General features: G+C 46.4%; 1 protein-coding gene across 5 annotated transcripts in view; it reads left to right on the top strand.

Moving 5' to 3' along the window:
- ep400 (E1A binding protein p400) overlaps positions 1-20,323 on the top strand; it is a 33,745-nt gene extending 13,422 nt beyond the window's left edge. Inside the window, exons 21-53 of one of the 5 annotated variants that reach the window (XM_056418404.1) lie at positions 151-320; positions 461-648; positions 1,734-2,015; positions 4,002-4,175; positions 5,079-5,231; positions 5,479-5,549; positions 5,692-5,981; positions 6,262-6,464; positions 7,301-7,470; positions 7,763-7,959; positions 8,107-8,218; positions 8,440-8,730; positions 8,855-8,929; positions 9,117-9,251; positions 9,354-9,398; positions 9,594-9,747; positions 9,951-10,186; positions 10,319-10,492; positions 10,575-10,622; positions 10,717-10,853; positions 11,043-11,099; positions 11,194-11,272; positions 15,679-15,849; positions 15,954-15,999; positions 16,082-16,188; positions 16,382-16,583; positions 16,679-16,821; positions 17,040-17,258; positions 17,659-17,833; positions 18,108-18,244; positions 18,463-18,615; positions 18,720-18,797; positions 19,177-20,323. In XM_056418404.1, coding sequence (XP_056274379.1) covers positions 151-320; positions 461-648; positions 1,734-2,015; positions 4,002-4,175; positions 5,079-5,231; positions 5,479-5,549; positions 5,692-5,981; positions 6,262-6,464; positions 7,301-7,470; positions 7,763-7,959; positions 8,107-8,218; positions 8,440-8,730; positions 8,855-8,929; positions 9,117-9,251; positions 9,354-9,398; positions 9,594-9,747; positions 9,951-10,186; positions 10,319-10,492; positions 10,575-10,622; positions 10,717-10,853; positions 11,043-11,099; positions 11,194-11,272; positions 15,679-15,849; positions 15,954-15,999; positions 16,082-16,188; positions 16,382-16,583; positions 16,679-16,821; positions 17,040-17,258; positions 17,659-17,833; positions 18,108-18,244; positions 18,463-18,615; positions 18,720-18,797; positions 19,177-19,485 — 5,181 coding nt within the window. In that variant the 3' untranslated portion in view covers positions 19,486-20,323. The remainder of the gene's footprint in view (positions 1-150; positions 321-460; positions 649-1,733; positions 2,016-4,001; positions 4,176-5,078; positions 5,232-5,478; positions 5,550-5,691; positions 5,982-6,261; positions 6,465-7,300; positions 7,471-7,762; positions 7,960-8,106; positions 8,219-8,439; positions 8,731-8,854; positions 8,930-9,116; positions 9,252-9,353; positions 9,399-9,593; positions 9,748-9,950; positions 10,187-10,318; positions 10,493-10,574; positions 10,623-10,716; positions 10,854-11,042; positions 11,100-11,193; positions 11,273-15,678; positions 15,850-15,953; positions 16,000-16,081; positions 16,189-16,381; positions 16,584-16,678; positions 16,822-17,039; positions 17,259-17,658; positions 17,834-18,107; positions 18,245-18,462; positions 18,616-18,719; positions 18,798-19,176) is intronic. The other 4 variants (XM_056418407.1, XM_056418405.1, XM_056418406.1 and 1 more) reach the window with 4 other exon arrangements.
- Positions 20,324-20,892: the final 569 nt, after the last annotated feature.

Here is a 20,892-nt window from a genome sequence, read left to right on the forward strand (position 1 = left end):
ACACGTGTTCTTTTCATTGCTAATGTGCACCAAGATGTTTGCTAGCCCTGTTTAACTGTCACTCAAAAATGTTGTGTTGGCAACCTAGATTCATAATAAATCTGCACTGATCCGCCTCTGATGTTGTCTTGTATCTTATTCTCCTCGTAGATTGCAAACATGTCCATATTTGATCTGATCAATAACGAGAACAGACTGACTCGGTATCAGACTGAAGAGGCGGTACCCAAACTAAAGATCACTCAACAGCTCATAGAGGAGATCCACACTGGTCCAGAACCAGCACCACGACCCAAACCATGTCCAATAAAACCCTTGAGGTCAGCAATAAAAGCTCCAAGTTTCTTGACATGGTTGATGTGCAGATAAATGGACATTCTCAGTTTGCTCTTAAATGTAAAATCCCTATTGTAATACTGATAATCTGGTATCAAATCATAATACACATTTTTCTTAGTAGATTGTTCCAGCCAGTGCAGTATGGAACAAAGCCAGAAGGTCGCCTGGCTGCCATAACGAGCACACCGGGCCAGCGTCCTCCAACCAGCTCTCCCGTTACTAGCAGCTCTGTTTCCACCACCAACCAGTCGGCCCAGGCCAGGGGCAAGTCCACCGTCACCACTGCAACTACGACAGCCACCACTCACGGTAAGTGAGGAGTAATATTCAGCAGAGGACAGAACATTTACCTAATGTTCTAGTTTTAGCCTTGTGTTAAATACTGAGTTAACCCTTGTGTTGCCTTAGGGTCATTTTGACCCGAATCAATATTACACCCTCCCCCCGCCTTTGAGTCATTTTGACCCGATTCAATGTTTCACCCTCCTGTTACCTTTATATTTACTAACATATTTTACCCTTTGGTTTCAATTTGACGCCAGCAATTAAAACCTCCAGAAAATTATTAGAATTAATATTGTTTTCCAAGTTTAAGTGTGAGGCACTTTATGTTTGTTTGTTGATTACCGAAAGAACACCGACATTAAACATTGAATGGGGTCAAATTAATCCTAAAGCGGGGGGAGGGTGTAATATTGATTCGGGTCAAAATGACCCTTAGGCAACACAAGGGTTAAAGTGTAGTTTGCATATATGCTGCATGATTGTGACACTGTTAGAGATATAAATGAACCTGATTTACTTTGTCATGCTTAAAATATAAATTCAGACTGTGCCCATATTCTCATATATTGTTGTCGGTAGTGTTTGGAGCAAATTTTGAAATCCTGTAGTGTGTACATATTTATGCACTTTATGGAGAGGTTTGGGACACCCTTCAGTAGTCACAGAGGTTTCATTTGTTTAGATTTATATGCAGTAGTGGTGGGCTGTCCTCATGTTTTGACGTAATGGCAGCACATTCAGGATGTGATGAAAGAAGCAACAGGCAGTAGGATTTTCAGATTAAGAGCTGCAGGCAAAAGGCTTTTCCTACATTTGAGGTGCACTTGCATTCGACTAAATTCATCCACACAGATGGTGCTAGAGATAAACAATTTCTGTCACACCTACTGTGTTCATTGTCCGGTAATAGATTTTCATCAATCAGATTGTTAGCAGTGATTAATCTCTCCGTTATTAATCAATAACATCTCTAGTTATGCTTGGTGTTTTGGCCCACTACTGCTGAGGGATTTTTATGGATTAAATTGTTTGATCGTAACGATGATTTGACTAAATATTGGGTTCCCCCTAACATGTAGTCCCGTACCCCATTGCCTTGTATTTCACAGCAGTTGGAACAGCCACTCAGAGAGCCCAGACTACCCCTCCTGTCAGCAGCAGCAGCAACACTGTCTCTGGGAGCAGTGGCCTTGGGCAGCATGTGTTGGGGGCTCCCTCAGTGGCCTTGGGCCAGACCTTAGCTGGCACAGTTGTGGGATCTATAGCTCCCATCAGCCAGCCTGCATTAGCACAGGTCCCCAGGCCAGCTCTAGCCTCCAGCCATGCCGTCCAACCCAGCTTACTGTCCCAGAGGCTGGTTCTTACATCTCAGGCCCAGGCACGGTTGCCTAGTAAGTGGCCTCCCCTCCCTCTCAGTGTTTCCCCTCCACCTCTGGCACAGCAGAATGGGCTGCTCTACACTGAGGCCTTTAATTGAGGCACTGCTGATATGTATTCAGTTTTCACTCCTGCAGATAAATGGCTTTGTACATCGACTCAAACTTGAAATAGTAGTAGCACTAGTGGTGCAGTAATTCTCATCATGGCAGAGATGCCACATATCAATAGTTACACAACCGATAGTGATTAAAAAAGATATCCCCATCAGATTAGATCTGTAGCCATATCAGCAGCATCTCTACAGCCTCAGCATTCTCCAATTTCTTTCTTGATACCTGCATGTACACTATAAACAACCCACTTATGTTAAACCACACACCACTATACTATTTAACTCAATTATGATTACCCCCCTCCTTTTTTTATATATTTGTTTCTCCCAGTTTACTAATATTCTTTCGTCTCTTGCATCAGCCCAGCTGCAGGAACAAATCCCAACGCTTTGGTTGTTTAATTTCTCTTTGCTAATGTTATGATTTCACCCTGATGTTGAGCATCACTGCAAGGCATGTGGAAAAAGTCCCACAAATTGTCAACCCTTTCCACCTAAATAGGGAAAACATTTTTTAAACATTATCTTGCATATCTTCTACATAACATTTTTGCTCAGTGTGTACATGAAGTGATCATTTGCGAGCATATTTTAGTGTTGTGTAAACTTGACTCTTGCGCACTAAGTTCTTGTGCCCACTAAAGAGCCATGTGTTCCTTGTAAATACTCCATGCAGTTAATCAGGAAATAATTTAATTAACAGAAACAATCTATGAAGGGATGCCACAAATAATTACAATCAAAACCCAGAGTTTATCTAAAGTATAAGTAAACAGTTTAGATTGTCCACAGCCTAGAAACCGTTACCTGGTGTATTGTCACTGTATTTACGCAGCACAATGTGTTGACATCACTAATACTAATTTGTGCAAACAAATTATCAAATACATTTTCTCTAATAGCTGTTGGGCTCTCTAAATTGTATTAATTTAAGTTATCATTAATGTGTGTGCATTGATTTTTCCTTATACCACAATGTATATCCTTCGTAAACATTTTCAAATGTACTAATACCGTTGATTACTTTTTAATGACTTTGTTGTTACTTAAAATTGGCATGGTACTGAGAAGTAGACTAGGCAGAGGTTTCCAAACACCCCTCAGTCGGCTCAGGGTGTGAAATCAAGGTTTTTTCCCTCATCTGTCTGACTTTCTACTGTAATCTCTGTAGAGTCAATGGTACTAAAAGGACAAATATCATTGTGTAACTGTAATCCCTGACTTTTTTTAACTTTAGGAATTGATGAAACATATTTGTTTTTCTCATAATGAAAAACATGGAGGCAGGTGACCTTAAATTTGAAATTGACTGGAAAATCAATCAATCATGCCATTTCCAAACTACTTTTAGTGCTTTCCAAAAATAAAGAGATAATGTTTATGAATTAAAAGATTCTCATTTACACCTATATAATTGCTGATCTAAGCGGGCTATCCAAATGAGTGCTTTGCTTATTCAGAAAGGGTTAAAAGCAGTGTTTAAAAATGTTATATTAAAAGAAAAATAATGACTGACTGAATAGGGATGTAATTGTTATTATGGATATTATTGTTTGACAAAAATCCTAAAGTATACTTCCTTGAAAGTGCAACAAGTCGCGTGCTTTATGTATGTGTATGTTTCAGGTTCTCTGTTTCACCTGAGGACTGCCCTCACAGCCATATTCTTTTCCCTTTAGGGTTTATAAAAGTGGGAGCTGCTATAGTTCAGTTGTGGAGGGCGGCTGTGCTCGTTTCTCTGATTAATCCACCCTGGTTTAGCATGTCTTGTCTCTTTTTCACCCTTAAACTAACTGATTATTTCAGTATTTAGTTGTCAGACATTTCAGCCTAAACTTTTGAATGCTTACTTTGATAAAGTGTTTGTTCTTCCTTTCCATTGAAGGTGGAGATGTGGTGAAGATCGCCCAGCTGGCCAACATAGCAGGCAGTCAGAATCGTATCTCCCAGCCAGAGACTCCTGTCACTCTGCAGTTTCAGGGTAACAAGTTCACTTTGTCCCCCAGCCAGCTGCGCCAGCTCACCACCGGACAGCCCTTGCAGCTCCAAGGTACACTCGGTAATGTACATCCCATTGTCACACTTTTATCTCAAAGTAATGCTCTCCTTTGTGTCCACTTATTCTATTTGTCCTCAAGTCACTGGAAGCACTTAAGCTGGGTACCATATAATCTAAAATTCCCGAGTGTGATTCTGTTGGGGGATCTTTGTTTCTTGTCATCAGCATCTCTCCCCTTGGGTCCCGTCTGTCTTTTATTAGCTGTCAATGAATAAATAAGGGTGATATGCACACAAAAAAAGAATTCAGCAGTTTTTAATATAGTTAAAGATAAACATATTGTCTTCCTTTTGTAGACACTGTGTGTGCTACAGCATGCATATATCCACACAGTAAATCACCTGTCCTGCGTTCTCCATTGAGGAAAAGCTATGGGGAACATTTTGTATTTATTTATTTTTTCTTCATTGCACCTTCTATTTTTGCAACAGAATACCGTTAGGTATCAATCTAAGTTCCATCATAGGCAGAGCTGGCGGTCAGCCAGACAGCATTCTCTCTCCCATCTCGGCCCTCCTCCCTGGGACAGTTTGGTGACTTTTGGTTTGGCTGGTTGGTCCGCTGTGGGCGGTGATCGTCTCAAAGTCGGCTGCACTTAATTCAATCCCCACACTTCCTTTTCAGATGTTGATGAATGTATTCCGTCATTTTTGATAAACATGAAAAAGTCAACAAATATAGATAAAAGAGTAGCACACTTAACGGGAGCTACCGACCGCAGCATGTAGTAAATGCGCCGCTATATTTCCTTGATGTACTATTGTTTCTGCCTTGTTATAGAAACCTCAATGCTGATTGCATGACTTGTTTTTATTTTTTACATTTATTTTAATGGCCAGCTGGATCTTACCTTTTGATAAGGCACCTCTTATATTTGCTGCTTAATTTGTGTCATTGATTTAGGCAACATCCTGCAGATTGTGTCAGCTCCGGGGCAGCAGATCATCAGACCACAGGGATCCATGGTCATGCAAACAATGCCACAAGCTGTCCCTGCCTCCAATACCTCAGCTACACCTGGCACACCTCACCCTACCCTGTCTACAGCCCATCAAGGTGACTCATTCACTGTTAAGATATTGCATTGTTATCTTCGATTAATCAAGTCCCAATCACTTATTTAGTCACATCATCTGTACCAATATATTATTTTAATTCTAAGAGTTAATCTATTTTTCTAGGACTTAAAATGCTTCCTTCCACAACTACACATTTGTTCCTGTACAATAGGTTTTACATTGCCATTCGCAAAAGTACAGCTTTTTCTTATCGTTATCATTAACACTGTGTATTTCTTTTTCAGCATTGGGTGTAACAACAAATGCCACATCAACCCCCACGAAGCTCACAACTGCAACTCATGCTGCTTCTCAGGTCAGTTCATCACTTTCAAGCAAATGTTTATAATCCCGGATTGAACTTGTTTTATAATCTAAAGACGAAGCATTTTGCAGACATTCTTGGATAAACATTACTAATTGTGGTTGTGTCTACCACCTCTCGCTGTAATTTTCAGGAGTCTTCAGAAGAAAAGACTCAGCAGCTGAAGGAGCGTTTGTGCCGCCTGTTTGCAGCCAACGAGCGGCGTTGTAGCCGCAGAGTGCTGTATGGGTCAGACCTGCTGCAGGCTTGCACTTTGAGCACCGAACCTGCTCACTCTGCCATGACTGCTGGAGGCTGGAGGTGGGTGGGCAGAGAAAGCTGCCTCAGGGCCCAGAGAAACTGCGTGGCTACCACCTCTGCACTGCAGTCCACTCTGCTCTCTGTGGAGGACCGACTGGGGGCTGCCAACAGCCTTATCGAGAGGTACTTCAGCCGAGTATTGAAGTCTCTTTTCATCTGTATAGCACATAATCATTGAAACATCATGAAATACCTTGTAAATCCATGTGTGGTGGTTATGTGGAGCTTCCTGCATTTGTTGAGTAAAAAGTAAGATGTTTTATAGCAATATAAAATAAATGATCACAAATTCTACCACTAAAAAAAGTAACAATTTACTAAGGGTTTTATCAAAATGCAATTCCATATGTATTATTTATTAATCCAAATAATGCCTATCCTATGGACTGTTGTCATGTTATAGGTTAGTATGCGTGGTGCCTCCGGCTGAAGCCACTCCTGCTCACCTGTATGCAGCCAATCCCCCGGTTCCCTTCAGCCTTGAGCAGAAATCCCTTCGCCGTCGTCTCCAGGAGGCCTGCGCTCCCCACAGCGCCGAAATCCACCACTTGTCATCCAGGCCACTCCTTCGTTTTTCTGACCTGCAGTTAATGCAGATGGACTCAGGTAAGCATAGCACCTTTTTGGCTAATTTCCTACATGCAGCAAGCTCAGACTGCAAAAATAATGACTTAATAACATGTATGGATAACCACAATATAACTAATAAAATATATCTTTGTGAAAACACCACTGTAATCCTTGTGCATATACAGGGGGAATGACCCGTCTTATCCCAAGCTTTGCTTACAATATTTTAATATAATTAAAAAGAAACGGTGCTGTTGTCATCTGTCTGCCCTATAGAACAGTTTAACCCTTGTGTTGCCTTAGGGTCATTTTGACCCGAATCAATATTACACCCTCCCCCCGCCTATGGGTCATTTTGACCCGATTCAATGTTTCACCCTCCTGTTACCTTTATATTTACTAACATATTTTACCCTTTGGGTTCAATTTGACGCCAGCAATTAAAACCTCCAGAAAATTATTAGAATTAATATTGTTTTCCAAGTTTAAGTGTGAGGCACTTTATGTTTGTTTGTTGACTACCGAAAGAACACCGACATTAAACATTGAATGGGGTCAAATTAATCCTAAGGCGGGGGGAGGGTGTAATATTGATTCGGGTCAAAATGACCCTAAGGCAACACAAGGGTTAAAGGAAGAATACAATGTACAAGACAATGAAAAAGTGTATTAAATCTGCCTTTTTTCCATACTCCCATCTAGTATTCTCAATGAATGTAGATATTGTATAAACTGCTGCTAATACAGACACAAATGCTAATGCTAATTTGCACACATACTGCTCTTTATAGTTACAGTAACTATAACTTTATTCTCCCGGTGGTGTTTCAACGACAAAGAATTACACTTATTAATATTGTTCTTTTCCAAAGGTAAATTGGAAGCTCTTGCCATTCTGCTGCAGAAGCTCAGGTCAGAGAGCCGCCGTGTCCTCATCTTTACTCAGATGGTGAAGATGCTCGACATCCTGGAGGCCTTCCTCGATTACAGACAGCTTACTTATGTGCGGGTCGATGAAAGCTTCTCTCCTGACGAACGACAGGTAAAATCCCCACCACTAACATTGGTTCTGACAAGCCATCTATATAACACACTTCAAAGTGTATATTATGTCAGTGTTAACCTACAGAAACAATGTGCCACTGGCAAGGACATGTAGAAATAGAGACGGATGGGGCCAGGTATAACAGTTGACCAGTAGTGGGCAAGCTTCATGTGATCATGTGATCACGTCGTCATGCTTCATGTGCCATGAAGGGCAAGAGTATATGTACGTTCTATGTCTTTCCTCCGTTTACCAGTCTGTTCGCTGGGTTGGTGTTTTGTCCCTGCAGGAGAATATGAAGAAGTTCAACAGGAACAGGAAGGTGTTCTGCAGCATCCTGACCAACCGCTGCTGCTCTGCAATTGGGTCTTTGTTTGATGCAGACACCATCATCTTCTACGACACAGACCTCAATCCCAGCATGGATGCCCGCACCCAAGAGTGGTGTGACAAAATAGGACGTTCCAAGGATATACACATATACAGGTAATATGATCAACTTTGTGAAATCTGTTCCAGGTCTTCGTTATTTGTGTACAACAACACATAATATTAGAGTAATACTGTAAATGTAACTAACCCACATTAATATTGACGGTCTTCGATGCTACTCTGTTTACTTTTTGTTGCCAGGCTGGAGAGTGGGAACTCCATTGAAGAGAAGCTGCTGAAGAACGGCACCAAGGACCTGATCAGAGAGGTGGCTGCCCAGGGCACTGACTACACCTTGGCTTTCCTCACACAGGTAAGATAAATTCACTCTGGTCTTCTTGTCCTGGAGTTTCAGAAACTCTACACACTTCTTTTTTTTGCTTTTGCACAAAGCTACATTTATTCAAACTATGAAAGGCTTCTGTGCGTGAATCAGTAAAGCTGTCATGTTCTTCACCTGTGGAACCGAGACCCACGACTACTTTAATTCAACTGGGGACATATAAATACCGACCTGATATTTTGTGTTCTCAGCGAACAATACAGGATCTGTTTGAGGTGGAGGCTGACTCAGGAGAAAAGGTGGAGGAGTTTGTGGTTCTTCACCAAGAGCCATCGGCATCTGAGGCCATTTCTCCCAGAGTGGCTAGACCCTACATCCAGGCTCTCCACAGCATAAACCTGGAGGCCCTGCCCGAGGAGGAAGAGCAGCAGCAGGATGAGGCCTTAGCAGGCAAGGACTCGACGGAGGACAACCAAGAGTCAGAGAGCCAAGCTAAAGAAGAGCCTGCTCATAAAGATGAGCTGAACGCCGTCATGGAACAGGTTGCTTTACGTTTATAGTCCAGTCTTCATCAAGAAAACTACAAATACATGTATCATGATTATTTGTTTTTGTTCTTTGTCTTGCTGAGGTTAAATTAGCATTTGCTTACCTTCTCTTAAACAGCTCACACCAATTGAAAGGTATGCCCTGCATTACTTGGAGTACCTCCACATCAGTGACGATGAAACTGCTATCAAGGTAACTTTAACTGCATTATTTATTTATTAATATATAGATTTGAGGTATATATTGTATCCAGATGTTGTGTGGTATAGATGTAGACATCAGTCCATTAATCATCTCTGATTTCTGCCCCACTGTGTTGGTATTTCAGTGTACTATTACCCCGTGATACATTTGACTGATTCATGTTTATGTTCCCCAGGAGCGGTTGAAGTGCTCTAAGAGAGGCTGGGAGCTGAAGCAGCTGCAGAAGCTGAAGGAGGAGGAGGAGGAGCGACAGATTACGGAGGGAGATGAAGATCTCTTCACCTACACCAGAGAGGATGCCTACAACATGGTGGGTGGCCATTGCGGCCTCTGCTAATCAAACGTGAAGTGATGTGTGTGTGGATTGTGCCGCACGGTGGTTGACCTTGACCTTTTCTCCACGTTTCAACAGGAGTACGTATTTGATGCAGAGGACGGCACTTCGGAAATCATGCCGGTAAGACACAGAATGTGATGTAATCGGAAACTATTCTGATGCCTAATATTTTACATTTTGTCTAAAATGTCTTAAATTTGTTACCACATGTACACATTTTTACGCAAATCCTTGTATTATGTGGTTTTGGATCTTCACTTTTCTCACTCAAATTTAATTTCCTCCACTGTTCTGACTTGTGGTATTCTGACACAGCTTTGGACGCCACCGACGCCGCCACAGGATGACAATGACATCTACATTGACTCTGTGATGATGCTGATGTATGACGCCACACCCATGCCAGAGTCCAAGCTGCCTCCTATCTACATCCGCAAGGAGCACAAAAGACTCAAGATGGATCCCTCAGGTAAAATGCGATGAGTCAACAAGGCTTTGATCATCTCCTTTGTACAACATTACGTCAGTCCTGCACGCTCTCTGGTTTTGCTCGTCGCAGTATTTCTTTAGTGAATCCTGAATGTATTTTAAGTGAAATGGTTTTTGGATCCTTTTTAAGAATATATATACATATGGAGCCTTTTTAGTCCTTACTCGAGTGTGTCTATCCAGCAGCAGCCAGAAAGAAGAAGAAGGGCCATGGGGAGACAGTCATTCCTCCACGATCCCTTTTCGAAAAGGCCAGCATGCTGAAAGTTCGCAGAGAGGGAAAGGACCAGAAGAAGAACTTTTCCCTCAAGCAACAGGCGCCCTTTGCCAAGCCCCTCCCCTCGCTGGTTAAACCTGTCATGGAGGCTAGCCAGGACAACCCAGAGTGGCTCATCAGTGAGGACTGGGCTCTGCTTCAGGTACTGGCTCCACTCATCGTTTCTCACAACTGTGATGGAAATAAATATCTCTTTAATTGCACTTTACTTAATACAACAAGTTATATTATTAGTACATTCAATGTCCATATATCATTCTTGTGTGTCTCACAGGCTGTAAAGCAGCTGCTGGAGTTGCCTCTGAACCTGTCAATCGTCTCTCCTGCTCACACCCCGAATTGGGATCTGGTGAGCGATGTGGTGAACTCCTGCAGCCGCATCTACCGCTCGCCCAAACAGTGCCGCAATCGCTACGAGAATGTCATCATTCCCAGAGAAGAGGGCAAGGTAATGGAGAGTGAGCAGTGAATGATGTTGGGTCACCCTACGCTTCTGTTTGTTTAAACCATGTTGTTTAATTTTTCTTCAGCTGGTGTATGAGGCAAACCCCAAGAAGAAAACCAAGAGCATATACAAGGTACCCTATCCGTGCCTTGTATTTGATAGACGTTTCTTTGCTCTTTAATTCATGGCCTAACCTTTCTTCTATATGCGTTTGTGTCCATGCCCAGTCGAAGAACAGCCGTCCTCTGAGGACCTGTCAGATCTACACTCAGGATGACAATGCCACTCACATCCAGCTCTACAACAGCCGCTTTGAACTCATGAAGATTATTGCCAGCAAGAGGAGCCCACCAATCAAACCACTGTAAGCACCGGTGTTCTGTCGACACTGAATGCTTACGTTCCCGTAAAGCAGGAGATTTACTACACTGAACCAAAGACTTTCATGACATGCAATTCATTAGATATGTTCTATCTGATGAAAAGAGTGAAATCAAGTTCAGATGGGATATTTCATCTTCAATTGTATTAATTAAATGTACACTACTTACAGGCTGGGCATGAATCCATTCCAGAAGAATCCCAAACATGCCTCGGTTTTAGCAGAAAGGTGTGTTTAATGTCAACATTTTTCTACTTTTGACATCCAAACCTTGAATCTTAATTGGAAGTACAAAGTATAACATTGTTCTGTTCTTCTTCAGCGGGATAAGCTACGACAAGCCCCTACCTCCCATTCAGGTGGCATCTCAACGTGCTGAAAGGATTGCTAAGGAGAAAAAGGTGACTGTTGACCATGAGGAGCGCCTGCATTGTGTTCTATTTCATCCTTCCTGACCGCCAGAGGCGGTGCTTAGCACTGGATATCTTCCGTCTTGCGCATAGCAGGTCGAGTATTAATAACAACAAAGTCACCCGTGACCTCGGATGACCCGCCCACCGGGTATAAGTTCCGGTGTCATCCCGAGATCAGTTCTTTTTCATCTTCTCGCAAGCAGGCATCAGCTAAGGCTGAAGTTTAACTGAAGCTCGTCGCGGGGAGCCTTGTGACCAAATGGTCGGAGTTGCGATCCGTCGCCCTCCAGAGGCTGCGACGAGCTCTCCTCCTCGGAGGAGGACGTTGCGTTTCTCTACGGCGGTCCGTCGAGGCGGACCGGAGAACGCACGAGTCTTTTTCGGTCTTCACCAGAGCGCCTTCACCGCGAAGCTTCAATCGGGTGAGATCGAATACAATTGTTGCCTATGACGGCATATCCCACAACAGCAGGGCTCTCGTTCCTGCTAACTGTGTGCTAACGGGAGCACGTCCGCTCGGTGCTGCTACACCGGCGCGACCGGCTCTCTGTAGCGATTGAGATAGCGTGTGTGTTGACTTTGGTAGCATTGCCGCCGTGCATAGCTAGCAGAGTGTGTCCACTCAGGCTAACGGAGCCTACGCTAAATCCGACAGCTACCTCCTGTTCCACAGGACCTCGGCCCAAGTAGTGGAGCGCTCTCGCTCAGGCTACTTGTGGGCGATTACAGCGCTAACGAGAGGCCAGCCGACCAGTTGCAAGCGCCGGCTAGGAGCCGCAGGGGCTCCCCTAGCAGTGCAATCGGGCAGGCTAGCTTATAGAGTAGGTCTGCTGACCGCAGAACTAGCTCAGATAAGTCGCCACCCTAGTGCAGGGAGGACTGAAGTATCAGATCCACCCACGGCTGATCCATTCCCAAGGGAGGACATCCCAGTGGTAGCCCCTTGTAGGGGGCAGTCGACGACCCCATCGGGTTCGTCATTCGCAGGGCACAGGAACTGCTGGATATACAGCAGCCGGAACCCCACGCACGCTAGTGCATTCCTCAGGGCATTCCGGCCCTGCCACCTTTTCAGTCTCCTCCAGAGACTATCTGAGGGGTTACCATCTTACGATAGATCACCGAACCCGGCGTCCATGCAGGATATGGCCAAATGTGGCCTTCGTCCCATGCCATCCATTGAGCTGACTATCGCATCCATCGGTTTTTCCCAAGGGACTCCGAGGCGGATGACCGGTGCCCTCGAGCCCAGTCGGTTCTCAGGTGACCATTTTACCGTGCTTACTACACGGCAACTCCCCCTCATATGTCATACTTGACTACAGCCTCAGTGATGCTTCGCTGCAGGCATGTGCACTTACGTCGCGAGAACCTGGGCGCCTAATGCTCTCCAGGGTTCAGACCAGCTGTTTGGCCGGCGCAGGCACCCTTGTCGGAGGCATGTAGGAACAACCTCCCTACTGTCCCAGTGAAATCAGGGGACCTGCTCTACAGGCGCAGCAGCGCACGGTGAAAGCGGGTTAGACCAGGCAGCAGTTATCTGGTCTTCACAGGACCGTGTCCACACCCCGCAGACTCGGGGGCGCCACATCTTGATTTTCTCAGGCTGAGCCCAGCAGACATCCTTTGTGTGGTCTCCAGAGGAGATCGGCTCATGTCTGTCGACTTAAGGGAGGCCTTTTGTCAGGTTCCTAGAATGCTTCACAGACGGTTGCTCTGTTATGCTTTCCAAAGCTGTTATTCCCAGGCTTCTTCCATGTGGACTTCCCCAGGAGTTTCTACAAAAGGGCATTACTGCCGCCCTGCAATCACCAGGGCGTGAGGAAACTGCCATCCTGGACGATCTGGCTATGTGCGCCATACCCATTTAGGGCCACACAGTGCATTACTTGCACTCTCTCACGCCGCCGGTTGGGCCTTCGTGAACAAACAACTGTCTGAGCCATTCTCAGAGCATAACCTTTATTGGTGTAGCTCTAGATGCAGCCACTAAGCGGGCCTGGCCGTCACTCAGACAGGTGGACAGCATCCTCTGCAGCCTTCCCCTCTCTGAGGGGGCAGGTGGCTGTCTTTTATCCTCTCTTCTTGCCTATCGGGTAAATTGACAGCTGCATCAGCTGTCTTACACTCTTTCTCACGCTGCCCGGTTGGGCCTTCGTGAACATAAAGAGTTTTCTGAGCCATTCTCGGAGCACAACCTTCGTTGGTATAGCTCTAGAGGCAGCCACTAAGTGGGCCTGCCCGTCACTCAAGCAGGTAGGTACTCTCTGAGGGGGCAGGCAGTGGTCTTTTATCCCTTTTTTCCTTGCCTATGGGGCAAATGCTTGGGCTGCTGTCGCGGTGCCCTTCGCATGGAGGGCCTAACAGCCTTCGCCAGGGGCCACAGGCACAAGATGGGGGTCACAGTGGTGCCTCGGCTCTATCCCGTGAGGGTGAGAGCATACCCATCAGAGGGTATCCCCAGGAAGGGGTCCGCCCCACCGGGAGGTCGCCACAGCAGACTCCGCCTCTCGAAGTGGGGCGCAGTCTGGCGGTACAGGACTTCCAGAGGACAGTCTATTTGCGACACTTGGGTCTGGAGCCACAGGCCATGCACCTAGCGCTCAAACAGTTCCTGCCATACTTGGGAGGGAATAGGTACTTGTTGGGCGAGACATCGCCTCAACCACGTGTTGGCTTGAACCTCCAGGGGCCCCTAGGGCGGCAGAGCTGCTACGAAGCTCCCGTGCCCTTCTGATTTTTCTTACTCCGGTAACCCTTCACCTGACCAATTGTCGGGCGAGGTAGCGACCAGGAGAACGGAACCAGGGCGTTCCCCACATTTCCGCTGATCTTGCCAACTACTCGGGGTTTTTCAACAGGGCCACCGAATTTTGCTGGTGGCCCCCTTGCGTCCAGCCAGGACTTGGTTCCCCTGGCTGCACAGACTTCGCTGTGAGACGCCACGGTGCCTCGCTGACATGCGGGACCCCTAGCACAGCTAGATGGTGGGACCTGCCATCCCGATCCCGGCCGTGCCCAACAAAGGGCTTGGCCGCAGGAGAGCAGAAGCAGCTGAACAGAATCAGTCCAGAGGACTATTCTAAATGCCGGAGTGCCATCCGTCTACGAGACGTGCAGACCGAAGCCGCTTCCCGACCAGCGGACGGAGGGACCCAGTACGGTGCCTCGTGCCTACGGTACTCACGCCTCCGTCATCCCTTCTAGTTAAGGGCATGTCTGCCTCTATCCTGAGGGACTACATAGCTGCCATTTCAGGGCAGCATGCTAAAGCCGACAATGATGCCGAACAGCCACAGGCTGGTGTCCCTCTTCATAAGGAGGGCCTCAGTGACTATCCCTGAGCCCCCCGAGGGCTCCTCCAGGGGACTTGCCCGGGGTACTGGACACCCTATGCTCGCCTCCCTTGGCAGAGGCAGAGCTGTGGTTGCTGTCGGCAAAGACCTTTCATCCTTGCCATAACTGCGGCAGAGCAAGTAGGCAAGCTACACGCCCTGTCGGTCAATGAGCCTTGTCTGAGGGGAACTCAGAGGGCTCGGGTGTCACACTGCGGCCTAAAGCAGTGGCTTCCCCCAAAGGTGCTGGCACGCTCGGGTCTCAACCAGCCTGTCCAGCCTGCACAGCTTGACCACCATAACTAGTCAGTTAGGGTGGATCTAAGAAGGGCTATGCCACTGCAGAACAGTGCCTGTTCCACTAGATAGTGGAGGCCATTGCCTGTGCATAGGTGGTGAGCGTCCGTGCTCTGCCATTGAGAGCAGTGTGTTGTTCTACCAACGGCGTTCCCACATCACGGGCGACCAAGAGGTATGCCCGTAGGGAATATAGGTGCATATGTATGCAACAGCCTCAGGGGCATCGTTGGCACATTCACCAGAGACTACAGAGTGAACAGGAACACCCTCCATGCATTGCAGGTGGTCCAAATCCTCTGCTTGAGTCATATGAGGTAGTTTCCTTGGGATTCCTCGTGACTCTGTTGGTATAAGTCATCCAGTGCTAAGCACCGCCTCTGGCGGTCAGGAAGGATGAAATAGAACGCAAGTTACGTATGTAACTATGGTTCTATGAATCCTGGATGACCGCCAGAGTTCTTAGTCACTCGGAATCTCGTGAGTTCGCGAGAAGATTCCGTAGAACTGATCTCGGGATGACACCGGAACTTATACCCGGTGGGCGGGTCATCCGAGGTCACGGGTGACTTTGTTGTTATTAATACTCGACCTGCTATGCGCAAGACGGAAGATATCCAGTGCTAAGCACCGCCTCTGGCGGTCATCCAGGATTCATAGAACCATAGTTACATACGTAACTTGCGTTTCATCACTGTCAGATCCAAGCAGTGCTTGTTTTCATCGTTACTGATGCGTTTGATTGTGTTTGTGTGTTTTCAGGCCCTAGCGGAGCAGCAGAAGGCTCAGCAGTTGGTCCAGCAGCAGCAGGCTGGAGCTCCCCAGGCCCTGGTGGCCCCTGGCCTGGCGCAGGCTCCTGCTGCTGGTCTGGCTCAGGCCCAGCTCCCTCAGGCTGCCACAGGGGCTGCTGTGGTGCCTAATGCAGCTGTTCTGGTGAGTAAACAAACAAACAAAAACTAAATATCCAACCAATATTATAGAACAAGCCAAAATGTGACCTAGTGAAAGTTAATACACTTACAATTTGTGTTTTTCAGGCTGGAGCCATAAAAGATGCCACTGTGGGCACAACCCTCCAGCCTGGTAGGCTGGCATATGGTTCGGTTCACATTACAGAGCTGTTGGTGTTTGAATAGTTCGCTCATTCCTCTTTTGTTTCTCCCAGCGGCTGCAGGGGGGAATGTGATCGTGAACACAGTACTTGGAGTTCCTCCAAGTCCCTTCCAGGCCAACAAGCGCCTGGCGCCTCCAGTCACACCAGGCACCCTGTCTGTGAGTCATGTTCATCTATCACTGCTGCTTTGGCTTAACTCCGCCTCCGACTGACTGACTGGATTTCATGACGCAAGAAGCCGTATTGCCATGAAGCAGAATGAACAACCGCTCCATCCTGTAGGGCGAATGATCATTGCGAGTGTGAACGCCATTGCTCATCGTGTTCCTGTTTGTGTTGTCGTTGGTCAAGTCTGCTGGTGCGGCTGGAGCCCAGGTGGTCCACGCGCAGCAGAGGGCCGTTACGGCTGCAGCTGCCCCTGCCGAGGTGGTCGCCTTAGCTACGGGTCAGGGTGTTCGGGCCGTTACCCAAGTGACGGCATCTGCAGTAGTTTCTCCCACTCTGAGTCCGGTGCAGTCGCAGACTCGCCCGCTGGTCTCTCAGGCCCCAGCAGGTACGTAACTGATCACCGGCTTTTCTCTAACAAGACACCCCTCGAGCACCCATCACTGCTCGACAGGTCTGACTTATCTGCTGTCCTCCGTCCAGCCACAGGTATGCAGTTGCCCCAAGGAAAGACTCTCACCCCAGCCCACCTGCAGATGCTTCGACAGCAACAGCTGCAGCAGCATCAGCAGCAGCAGCAGCAGCAGGCCACGTCCCCGCAGATCAAAACTGTAGGCAAACCGCAGGTACACCACCAGCATATTAACACAACATGCAACGGTACGGCTCACTTTGAGAAATGTCAATCACTGTTTGTCTCTGTTGGATAAATCAAACCCACTAGCAGCTGTGACTGTACGTTCATAGAATGAGCACAGGGATTTACCCAGGAAACAATACACTGAAACATAGTATGGGTTATTACAATGACCTTACCTTTAACTGGTAGAATGTGTGTTTTCAGGAGTTGTTGAAGATGCACAAGCATAAGTTGCAGCTGCAGCAGCAGCAGCAGCAGGTAGCTGCAGCCCAGGGCCAGCAGGCTGCCGGGGCCCAGGCCACCCAGGGGCAGCAGGCTGCGCAGGCTGCCCAAGCCAATCCTCAGCTAGCAGCTGTGGCAGCACCCAGACCTGGAGCCGTGCTGACCGGCACGACCGTCGCCAACCTGCAGGTGGCCAGACTGGTAAGATTGTTAAAAAGATTATTTTATTCTCCATGAATTTATCATCTGTAACACTCAGAAGAAGTTGTGGAAGGGATTGAGGAGTGTTTGTCTCACAATTTACAAACAGTGAGGGGATTATATCGGATTGTATCTCGGGTCACGTGAAAAAACACAAACACTCATTTCATTGTGGAGAATTACCATTATTGGGTTATTTGTGAATATTGTTAGGAGTGACTTGAAAAAGATGTCAGAACTGAAAAATTAAGAAACCTGATATAATAATGGTCAAAGAATGTTCACAGAAAAAGAGATATTTCCATCTGTGATGCAATCAAAAATATGTCAACAATATGTCTGGGAAAGTGATTTCGGTTTGTGGTGTTTAATTTGAAGTCCTTTTCTTTTCTCTTCACAGACTCGAGTGCCAACTCAGGGTCAGATTCAAGCCCAGGCGGGACAGACGGCCCAGGTGACCCTCAGCAAGCCTCCTGTGGTCTCTGTGCCTGCCGTTGCCTCATCGGCTGGGGTCACCACTCTGCCAGTCTCGGTAGCGGGCATCAGTGTGGCTATTGGTCAGCCCCAGAAAGCAGGTGTGTTCAGTCTCATTGCATCTCTTTGACAGTAGACATTGTTTCCGTGACTTTGACTTTCATCTTTGTATTATGTTTAGCTGTTATTATAACACTATGCCTGTTCTTGCTCAATCTATGAAACACCACGGATTATAATCCAAATCAAAACATATGAAGTGATAGAGAGCATTGTGCTGGACTTCCTTGTTGTGACATCCATGCTGTTGTTATCATTCTCACAAATGTCTAAATCCTAAAGTTCCCATGTGTTCTTCTCTCTCCTCTCTGCCAGGCGGGCCTGTGCTGACGCCGTCGTTCCCACAGATGCAGGTCCAGCAGCTGCTTCAGATGAAGAAGCAGCAGGCGGCGACCGCAGCTCAGCAGAAAGCCGTGCAGACGCAGCAGGGACAGGCCACCGTGCAGCAGAAGGTAAACGCAACACGCCAACGCACTCTGGAAACACATGATCATTTGTCATGAGTCTGTTTTCAGTTTCAGTTCACAAAAGAAGCAACAAAAAGAGTTTAGAAACCGATTTCCATACATGTGCTCACATCTTTAGCTGGGTGTGCTTACCACTGTAGTGAACATAGTAAATAATAATCTATTGGGACGATAAAGGACACGAGTTCTGTTATTTTCCTTAGATCGCCACCCAGCAGGTCACAGTGCAGCCCGCCCAGCAGCAGCAGAAGGTGACCTATGCCACCACGACACAACTCCAACAAGGAATCAAGACCCAGTTCTTCACTACTTCCATCTCCCAGGCTCAGAAACCCACAGGGGCCCAACAAATCCAGGTACCCATCAGTGGAATACACGACCGCGAAATAAATATTTGAGGATTGACATTGGGTTTGTTTGTTTGTTGATATGAGATTTTCTTGTTGACTTCTCTTATCAGGTGGCTAAGCTCCCACAAATAGTGCAGCAGCAAACCACCGTGGCCAATATTCCACAAATTGTGTCTTCTCCTCAGCAGGTAAATGTTGTTCTTTCAGCTGCGTTGGTGCCAAAGGTAACGTCTGCCTGGCTGATCATTTTACATCCTAGAATGTTTTACCTCTTCATAAGCTTCACGTCTTCAACTAGGGCCTCGTGGAATTGGCATCGGAATATTTATTTCAATAACCTTTTGTACTATATGCTGCCTTTTTGTCAAATGTTACATGCTTTTATGTTTTCATAGTTTGCTCTAAAAGCTTAAACTATGACATATACTTTGTTTGTATATTTTATTTGTATCAATATGAGCTGTGTCAGCTCTTTGTAAAAGCACCGTCAAACCTTTGAATGCAGTGGATGGGTCACATCAAACCTCAGAATCAGGCCGATGTTTTGCGCGTGTGCTTTCTCTTCAGACTCAGACTGTGACTCTGACCCAGGCCGCCGCGTCGGCGCCGTCACAGCTGCAGATGATTTCTGCTGGGACGACGACGGCCCAGGTCGTGCAGCAGAAGATCCTCCAGCAGCAGGTGGTGACTGCGGCCACCTCCCCCCAGATCCAGACGCCGCCCCCCCACAGCCCCGCCCAGCAGCCCGCCGCGCCCTCTTCTGCAGAGTCCCCAGTGCAGCAGGCCGCTCAGACCCAACAGCCCACGAAGGGTCAGGCTCGGCAGGGCGGCATCAGGGCCAAAGCTCCCGCCAAGCCCAGCGGGGGAAGCATTTAGGAGACGCACACTGATGAAAGTGAAGTGACCACGTTGTTTTCCTGCAGCACGGATGTGACGGTACTGAAGTTGTGCGGAGGCGTTCTTATGGATCCCACAGCAGCTCTCGCCAGAAACAGATTCAGCATCGCATTGTTAATCGCATTGAACCGTTGCCCCAAACATCTCTAACCCCAACCTCGAACTGATTACAACTGCGTTCGCCATCATTATTACAGTGCTCATACCTAGAATGTTCTGGCATTTCAACCACAGCACTGCTTTCCATACTTCCTGTTGGATCCATAATGTTGCTGTTCTGAGTCAACATTGTTACTTCTGATCTGTGTCTGTCATGAGATGTGGACATTTGTTGACATTACCACAACTTTCCCCTTGACTACTGCCCAAAACATCAAACGACAGACACAACAGTCATGCCTTCAAGTTCTGATTATATTATAACTTGAGATATCTGAGGCTTATGGGTAATTCTGCATTGGGAAAAGAGCTTTCCTCTAGAATAAGTGTATTCATAAATAGTCCCTTTTATGTCTAATTCATTTGTTGTCTATAGATACTGAATGGAGAGTAATGCACGTTCCTTTAGTCATTTGTTTTTTATTGCAGCCAAAACACTGTAAACATGTACTTTAGTATTTTGTGTTTTCTCATAAATTGTCTTTTTTTATTGATGTCAAGGGAAAAAAACTGTAAATATCAATGAAAAACATTTGTACTTGTAAAGTAGGCGTGTTTTCATTGGGTTTTTTCAGCCTAATTGTAATAAAGTGTTTTGTTTTTATACACAGATTCATCTTTTTTCCTTTTGTTTTTTTCATTAAATCCGTTGTAACTACTTGGAAATCTTGTGAATTCTTCGAACACATTCCCTGGTTTGTTATAGCGTCTGCACAATCCTGTTCTCTGCAGTCTAGGATCTGGAGCTTCAACAGTTTGATGGAACTTTTTTTCTTAGATTAGTGGTTTTGGATTAATATAATATGTTTTTCTCTTCGTCATTCATTAAAAAAAAGTCCTGTAGGCAAGCAGGATCTGGACCAGTAACTTTCAGCTGGAAGAAAAACGCCTGACAAAAGAGAAATTGTCCTAATTAAAGGCTGCTGTAAAGTCTTCAGCATCTTCACACAGTGGCCGGCAGGAGGGGCCCGGCGGCCCTCGGCAGAGTCTGCTTGGCCTGGCTGGATGATGAGTCAAAGGCGAAAGAGCTGAGCCAGCATATTGACACCGTGCACATTTTAGTCTGCTCTTTGCAAACACTTAATACATTTTCAAAAACACCTTAAAAAAGAACCTAGCAAAAAAGATTGCATTAAAAAAATGATGCAGATGTTTAAAGTTCCACAAGGGGGCGCTGTTGTATCAGTATCACCCTGCAGGCTTGAAGGCCCACAGCTCCGCTCATTG

The sequence above is a fragment of the Pseudoliparis swirei genome, chromosome 7 (genome assembly GCF_029220125.1).
Source record: "Pseudoliparis swirei isolate HS2019 ecotype Mariana Trench chromosome 7, NWPU_hadal_v1, whole genome shotgun sequence".
NCBI lineage: Eukaryota > Metazoa > Chordata > Actinopteri > Perciformes > Liparidae > Pseudoliparis > Pseudoliparis swirei.